Consider the following 8965-nt stretch of genomic DNA (forward strand, 5'->3'; position numbering starts at 1 on the left):
CATAAGGTACATAAATGTCTAATTATGTTGGACACATAAAACTAATATAACATTGTATGTCAAATGTAATTGAAAAATAAATTAAAACACAAAGACAAGCTGCCAAAAAAAAAAAAGGGGGGGGGGCAAGTCTTCATCCTACCAGGCTAATGGGTGAGTCCATGACAAACATTACTGGGGCTCTTTCTTTCTTCGTCTTCCTGGGTCCTGGGGTTCTTATACAGAGCAAATTGGTGTGATGGTCCCTGTAGCCTTGGATCCCCTCGGATTATAGCAGACATGGCATTATGGCCTGACCTGGTGTGACTCCTTGCAGGATGGTGGGTCTGCTGCTTTGGGACCACCCCCATGGCTGTGCACTCTTCCCAGCTGGGGAACCTTATGCCTTGGTTCCACCTTCTTAGCTGCACTCCTATATTACAGCCTGTCACTTACCTGAAGAGCAGTGAGAAGGGGAGGCAAGGGTCCCAGAACCACCTTTAAAAAATAGCTTTATTGAGTTATTATTTACCTACCATAGAAACGCAGGACACCATGTATGGGATATTGCATTGGACATACCTATGCTAAAAATTATTTGTTATTTACCTGAATTCACATTGAACTGAGCATCCTGTATTTCATCTGGTGACTCTATGTGGGTGGCATATTGTGAGAACATGTCTTATCCTCTCTGGCTTTCCCGTTCCCCCACCACAGTCATGCCGGTGGCTGCCTGGGCCTTATGTCATTCTGTAAAGCACTTAGCTCAGTGTCCACAGCTGAGGGCCAGAAAGTAAGATAGCCACTCAGGAAACTTTCAGAGAGCCTATATGGCCTCTTTAGCCATTTGGCATAAATTCAAGGATATGTGTGTAAGTTCTGAGCTTTGAGATAGATTGCACCGTAAACCCTACACTACTAGAGTTAGTGGGCTGGTGAATGTTAGTTTTCTCTGCCTGTGCAGGAAGAAAAATGTGATTTATAGTGTTTGTCCATTTCTGTGGTGTGACTAGTCCCACTGTGGCTGATTCACGATACCGACGCGATGTCATTGAACTTGGAGCTGGAATGAAATGTGCACAGCTGGCTCTGGGGAGCCCATGCAAGCCAGCCCCAGCTCACGCCTGCCCCAGGCGGTCCTCATTTTCATATATAGGCATATCAAGCCTACCTAACAATGAAAAGCTTAAGAGAAAATATCTGGCTTTGAGAAAAATCTTAAGAGAAAATACCACTGGTATTTTCTTATAGTAAAACTATTAAAAAATAATAATTTCCTAGTTGGGGTAATAGCAATTGATAAAACTTTTTCTGTACTTCAATTCAGAATGAGGTATAGACTTCTGCTTTCATTCTGTGTTTAAAAGGCAACAGTTAATCATTCATAATGAATTTCTAAAACTCTCCTGTTTTTTATTCCAAAGAAAGGCTGTGTTTCCAGATCAACGCATCTACTGAACTTTGGATGCTAAGCCACCATCCAGTATATGGGGGCAGTGATTTCCACATATTTCTGAGCTAGCATATTGAACAGATGTATCTGTGGGTGGTTAAGAATCTGTGGGGGATCACTTTATATTCCTACGTTTGATTGAGGACTCAAGAAAGACCTATCTGGGTACAGCCAATTCGACCTTCTGAATGCAGATCCAGCCCTTTGTGGCCTCCCTGGGCCTGAAGCCCCAGTGGAGAGTCAGAGTATGGACTGTGGAGTGAGGCAGTCCAAGGGTGACCACTTTCCAACTGTATGTGCTCGGGGAAGAACTTCAGTTTTTTCATTTGTAAAATAGAGCTACCTCCAAGGGCTAGACGTGTAAAATATCGGATACATAGTAAGCACAAAGTAAGTATCAGCTCTTGGTAGTATTGAGGTTATAACTACTGTCATCATTGTAATTCATCTTACTGCTCATTAATAAACAGCCTCATGTATCTATTTAGGTCTAGCAGATACTTCCCATTCTACAGAAAATGTTTGTTTCTTCCCCCAACCAAATCATGTAAAAATTCAATTATGATACAAATTCTAGTTTGACATTAAATGTTTAAGCAAATCTCAGAAATAAAAATGGTCTTCCTTACATTGTGAGACTGTCTGTGAATCCTGGGAAAAATCATTCGGATATTTTGAATCCGAAAGAAACCAAAGCAGCCGTCAGTAAGCTTAGCCAGGAATAGCCCCTGGCAGAACTGCAAAGTGAACGAAGTTTGTCATCTGTGCCCCTCTATTTCTCATTGTGGTCCTCTCATTAGCTTACAATCATTCATCCATTCATCCACCCATCAAATACGATTTTCAAAAGTTAAAATCATGACTCATACAAATATAGAATGAACATGTGAAAGATTTACTAACTTATTAACAAAAGAACCAATGAGGCTGATTCCAAGAGCATTTGAAGAAATGGATATTTAAAGGGCTTTGTGCTTTGTTTTCTTTTAAATAATGTCAGCGTAAGATTGCAATATAGTCACAAAACTGGTTAATGTTCTACAGGGCAATAAATCCATAACCTTTAGGGCTATTTTTCCTGCTGGACAGAAGTCTGCATATTCACATGTAACTTCACAATATCTGGACTCTAGTCATATTGTAAATAGCAAAATCAAACACAGACACATTGTCCCAGAGAATTAATTCTTGGAGAAGCCCATCTAACAATGTCCTGGCATGACTTTAAAATAATTTGCTATCCTCTTGTTTACTTATTTTCAAACACTATATCATTTTTATTAACATATCTATTTGTTCAATAAACCTTTATTAATATCTATATGCGCCAGATATATGCAGATAAAGACACAGTCTCTGTCCTCAAGGAATTTATAACCTAATGGGGAGACAAACATTCAAAATAAAAATTACAATATAAAATGATAGACATATTCCCCTCCCAGGTTCCCTAGGATCCCATCATTACAGAGGTCCACCTAATCCCCAGTTCTATACCATGTCAACCCGTCCACCATTTCCCCACTTATATATTGAAATGCATCTCTTAGCCTGGCCGATGTGGCTCAGTGGTTGAGTGTCGACCTATGAACCAAGAGGTCATGGTTTGGTTCCCTGTCAGGGCACAGTCCCCAGTTGGGGGTGTGTAGGAGGCAGCTGATCAATGATTCTCTCATCATTGATGTTTCTATCTCTCTTTCCTCCCTTCCTCTCTGAAATCAATTAAAAAAAATTTTAAGAAATGCATCTCTTAGAGTCCAATAGATGAATGATTTCTCTCTTAGATTTTTAATGATTTTTAGAGAGGAGGGAGGGAGAGAGAGAGAGAGGAGAGAGAGAGAGAGAGAGAGAGAGAGAGAGAGAGAAACATCGATGTGAGTGAGAAACATCGATCAGCTGCCTCACTCACATAGCCTGACTGGGGATCAAGCTTGAAACCTGGGCATGTGCCCTGACTAGAAATAGAACCGGTGACTTTTTGTTGCATGGGATGATGCTCAACCAACTAAGCCACCCCAGCCAGGATAATAGAGATACATTTTAACCTAGTGGTGTGTGTCACGTGGCGGGCTCAGAACTGGTTGGGAAGAGAAACTCTGAGCAGGAAAGAGGTGAAGAGGGCTTTCCTGTTGCTCCTAAAATTACTGCCTGTGGATGACTTGGACATAATTATTAATTAGGCAGCCCTTGTATTTCCAAAACATTCATTGAAGACGTATTTATTTCCAAATGAACGGAGCGGGGAAAGCTTTCTGAAATTTGACTTCGGGGCCCTAGAATTTAGTTATCACATGGCAGACTATTTTTTCCAGGAGAGGGGTGCAGGGTCTGCCTGAGGACTCCTCAACTACCTTCTCTCCCCCTCAAACCAGAGTTCTGTTTCACGTAGCAGTGGACCTGGGTGACTCAATTTCACTGGCCCTGCTCTTTTAAAAAAATATATATATATTTTATTGATTTATTACAGAGAGGAAGGGAGAGGGATAGAGAGTTAGAAACATCGATCAGCTGCCTCCTGCAGACGCCCCACCGGGGATGTGCCCACAACCAAGGCACATGCCCCTGACCGGAATCGAACCCGGGACCCTTCAGTCCGCAGGCCGACGCTCTATCCACTGAGCTACACCGGTCAGGGCACTGGCCCTGCTCTTATGTTTTCCCCTATCTCCATGGTCACCAATGTGCCAGCTCCCCAAGAATACACAACGATTTTCTCTCTGCTTGTAATTCTCGCAGAGCCACCTAGAGTAGGAGTCATGTATTTCAGTTCTCTATCCTTAGGGATTCGACTAAGTTAATACTTAATAAGTAATTATTAATGTAGCGAACTTCAATGGAGGCTGTAGTAATAATAATACTATCCTTCCAGGAGCCATAGTTTAGTGGGGAAGACAGGAACTTGGAAGTAATTCTAAAGCTGTGATTCTTAATCCTGGCTGCCTGTCAGGGTCACCTGGGGAACTTTGAAACATCCCGATGCCCAGGCTGCACTCCAGACCAATTTAATTAGAATCCCTGGGGTAGGACCCCCAGGGTCAATATTTTTTTTAAAAGCTCCCTGGGAAAGTCCAATGTTGCTAAGCTAGAGAACCATTGGTCTAAAGCAAAAGAAATGGAAAACACTGTAGTAAAAGGCTAACAAAGTGCTGTATGGATAAGGATACCACATCCATTCTGGATGTGTGAATACTCCTATCCACTGTCTGGCCACAAATGCGGAAAAGATAGCCTCTCGTAACCATGGGGAAAATGTAGGTCAGTTGGATTGTAGGGCATTTAGAAACGATATACTCTGGGAGGTAAGGTCAGCAGAAAATTATGTCTCTAAGGGGAAAAGGGCCCAACAAAGATCAACCCAGAAAGATGACCCTCAAATTCATTCCACACACTCTTTCTCTCACCCTTGGGGGGGGCGGGGATTTTTTTTATAACTCCCTTGTCTTTCTGAAGAAGTTCTATGCATTCCCAAAGCCCACATCCTTTGTGAAGCCGTTGCACTTCTTCCTCCTATCCCAAGCAACATTGGGACCCTGTTTTCCTCTGGCACTTAGCTCCCCGTCTGGTTTTAGCAGCTAATTATAATTATTACAGAATTCAGTTATAATATGGCAGACAGTTATTTATACATTTACCCTTTTATGGGTCTCACTTATCTTTGTTTCCTTAGTAGCCAGCAGTTTCTTGTTTTTCTTTGACTGAATAAACAGCTGTAGCGATGTTAGGTCACATCAGCAAGTCATGCCATCATCAGGGGAGACCTAGCCTCTGGCACTCCCCAGGCCCCCTTGTCCCACATCTGAGCATCCAAGGGGCGGGACTGGCGTAAAGCAGCTGGAGGAAACATGGAAGAAGGCCTGGCAGGGCTGTGGCTGTTAGGGGTGAGCTAGACTGGAGTTTCACCTCTCTCAGCCGAGTTTTGCTTTGAGAGAAACAAGAGGAAGTTCACAGGTTTCTAGGTGGATGTATGGACTATGAAGCGCCTGTGCCACGCACTCCCATTTTATTTAGGCCACGGGCATCCCCAGACAGTCCGGAGCAGCCCTTTCTGTCTGAAAAAGTTCTCGTGTGTTTTATTTTTAAACTTGAAATATTTTTTTAAATTTGCTTTTTTTTTTTTTTTGGCATCTTACAGGTTTTACACATGCTAGTATATAGGTAACACTATTATTTCCATTGTATAAATAGGAGGGTCATGCATTCTTCATTTTCTAGGACAGTGCTAATTTTAGATAGTATGTTCTGTTTTTAGACTGTGTATCCTGATGTTTTTTTTATATGGAAAGTATGGTTGCTATTCTTACAACTGACTATCATCTGGCCAGCCGTGCTTAAAGATCTTTTAGCAGTCAGGATGTCTAATTACCTTACATTTCTCTTTGAGAAATTAAGTAGGGCTGCCTCATGGACCACTCCCCCCCACCCCCCCCGCCCCTAAAAAAAGCCTGAAGGTAACATGGAGCTCGCACTTAACACGTTGTCCTGAGCTCCAGACTTTTGTTGCTTGTGGTTTCATGGTGAGGATGAGGTATGTGAAAAACCCTCTTCCCAGCACAAATTTGTGCAAAAATCCTTCACAGAGCAATGGGTCCTTAAGAACTGTTTATTCATTCCACCTCTAGAACTTCAGAAACTTATCCCTGTGAGGTGTAGTCACAGGAGCCCACCAGGAGGGGCACCGGGCCTATTGCTGGAGCGCCCCACCCCACCCTGTGCCGCAGGCCCAGTGGAGTTGCTCTGGTTATTACGGATTCAACTGCTAAGCTTTCTCTTTCTGGTTAATAGAGGCAGCCAGATTAAACATCAGTGGTCCCACTGCCACCAGTCACCTCAATTTTAATAGAATGGCCCACAATTACACAATCTTTTTTACCTAATAAAAAGCAAAACTTTTTTTCTCACTGAATAGTACAAAAACTAGTGTTAAACTTTATAATATTTTTAAATATCGAAGGATCATAAGCTTTTTAAAAGTTGCTGAGTAACAATTATATTTGGTTGTTTTTAATCGTCTGAACGCCTTAAGGTTTCTAGCAGCCTGGTTACATTCTTTAGAAGACATTTTGTATGTTCTTTCTTCAGTCAATGTGTCATTTTATGAGACAATAACTAGAGAATAGCACCAACAAATTGATAGGTGGCAAGCTATTAGGACATGAGCCATGTCGCCTTTTGGAAAAAGCAGGCTATTTTCAGATGTCATTAAATGAAGAGCTCTTCTGGCTCGTGCAGAAGTGTCATGGTGGCTCCACGGGCTTCCTTAATGCTTCTGTAATGGAAACCCTGCAATAAGGACAGGATCCTTCTCAGTAGCTGGCCAGTCTGTACTCATAGATTCCCGTCAGCTGTCTCCACAGCTGACATCTGAGTGTTTCCATCAGCCTGAGTTTTCCGCTCTTGCAGCCTCGTTGCTTTAGTGTTGCAACATCCAGGAGCTTCTCACTTGCCCAGACTTCCAGCAGCTCTTCACTTGAGGGGAACAAGTGAACTCTCTAACCCTCTGTTATCCCCAGTGAGTGGAGGGGACAAGGATATATGAGGAGGGGGCTTGGCATGAGTTTTACCACATTTGACTAAAGATCAAGAGAGGGTGAGGCCAAAGAGAGCCTGCGCTGGGCTCTGCTAAAACAGCGCCTAAAATGAAAGAGAAATGGGCCAGAGTTTGTTCTGGATAGTAGTCATGTTTTCCTGCCAATGCACGAGGCCTACTCATAGACAAACGACAACCAATCTAAGTGCCCAAATAAGATTGTTAGCCTTAGGAGTCAAACTCGATGGCACCATTTTAACAGGAGGCTTCATTCTTCTTTTCTTATCCAGAACTAAGAGGAAAAAAATGAATATGGTTTTTGCTCACAGGATGGAGAACAGCAAGCCGCCTGTGGTTATTCCGACACTTCTGGTGCCCCTCCGAAACCACAGCTGCCCCGACACGGCCACCCCCCGGCCAAGCCATGACCTGGCGGAATTACGTGAGGAGCACGGCTGGATGAGCAACAGAACAGACCCGCAGTATGGACTGAACCCCGGGGAAGTGGCCACGGCCAGCATTTTGTTCGGGACCCTGTGGTTGTTTTCTGTCTTCGGCAATTCCCTGGTTTGTTTGGTCATCCATAGGAGTCGAAGGACTCAGTCCACCACCAACTACTTTGTGGTCTCCATGGCGTGTGCCGATCTTCTCATCAGCATCGCCAGCTCGCCGTTCGTCCTGCTGCAGTTCACCACTGGCAAGTGGACACTTGGCAGCGCCATGTGCAAGATGGTGCGATACTTTCAGTATCTCACCCCGGGCGTCCAGATCTATGTCCTCCTCTCCATCTGCATAGACCGCTTCTATACCATTGTCTATCCTCTGAGCTTCAAGGTGTCCAGGGAAAAAGCCAAGAAAATGATCGCAGCGTCATGGATCTTCGACGCAGCCTTTGTGTCCCCCGTGTTCTTTTTCTACGGCTCCAGCTGGGACAATCATTGCAATTATTTCCTCCCTTCCTCTTGGGAGGGAACTGCCTATACTGTCATCCATTTCTTGGTGGGCTTTGTGATCCCATCTGTCCTCATCATCTTATTTTACCAGAAGGTCGTAAAGTATATCTGGAGAATAGGCACTGATGGCCGAACTGTGAGGAGGACAATGAACATTGTCCCAAGGACAAAAGTGAAGACGGTCAAGATGTTCCTCATTTTGAACCTATTGTTTCTGCTCTCCTGGCTGCCTTTTCATGTGGTCCAGCTGTGGCACCCTGAGGAACAAGATTATAAGAAAAGTTCCCTTGTGTTCGCAGCAATCACGTGCATATCCTTTAGTTCTTCAGCCTCTAAGCCTACTCTGTATTCCATTTATAATGCTAGTTTCAGGAGAGGAATGAAAGAGACCTTTTGCATGTCCTCGATGAAATGTTACCGAAGCAATGCCTATACTATCACAACCAGTTCGAGGATGGCCAAAAAAAACTACGTGGGAATTTCAGAAATCCCTCCCATGGCCAAAACGATAACCAAAGACTCAATCTATGATTCCTTTGACAGAGAAGCCAAGGAAAAGAAACTTGCTTGGCCCATTAACTCAAATCCACCAAACACTTTTGTCTAAAATCTCAGAATTCTTTCAATTATTGTTATGCGCCAGAGATTAAAAACTTTAACTATACAAACGAAAGCTATTTATATATTTTTTCAATCAACTTTCTGAGGGAAATGTTTTCTTTTGTAAAGTGTATTCATTTATAGATTATAGTTTTAATTTTACTGTTTCACCTTGAGCTCCTTTTACTATATTAGTGACATACACAAAAGAGAATGTGTTTCTACTTTTAATTTATCATTATATTCAAAAAGCGTAAACCATACACACAGTCTTTGATTAATGAATCAGCCTAGTTTTATTGTTTCCTTTTTGTCCTTCCTACTGAAATGCTGTAACTATGGGCTTCTGTTTTATGGGCTTCTGTTTTATGGAATCCTCTCTGTCACACATTTCAGAGGGTTTTATTATTTTTTTTTATTAAGGACCCTTTAGGAAGTGTTAATGTTGTA

At 42.8% G+C, this 8965-nt stretch overlaps 1 protein-coding gene across 6 annotated transcripts in view; it reads left to right on the plus strand.

The window, feature by feature from the left end:
* GPR19 (G protein-coupled receptor 19) overlaps positions 1 to 8581 on the plus strand; it is a 34263-nt gene extending 25682 nt beyond the window's left edge. For 5 of the 6 annotated variants that reach the window (XM_070407836.1, XM_070407837.1, XM_070407835.1 and 2 more), the window contains one exon: positions 7253 to 8581. In XM_070407836.1, coding sequence (XP_070263937.1) covers positions 7269 to 8522 — 1254 coding nt within the window. In that variant the 5' untranslated portion in view covers positions 7253 to 7268 and the 3' untranslated portion in view covers positions 8523 to 8581. The remainder of the gene's footprint in view (positions 1 to 7252) is intronic. The other variant, XM_070407840.1, reaches the window with a different exon arrangement.
* Positions 8582 to 8965: the final 384 nt, after the last annotated feature.

The sequence above is a fragment of the Myotis yumanensis genome, unplaced genomic scaffold, assembly GCF_028538775.1.
Source record: "Myotis yumanensis isolate MYYU_CA2020_CCGP unplaced genomic scaffold, mMyoYum1.0.hap1 SCAF_3, whole genome shotgun sequence".
Lineage (NCBI taxonomy): Eukaryota > Metazoa > Chordata > Mammalia > Chiroptera > Vespertilionidae > Myotis > Myotis yumanensis.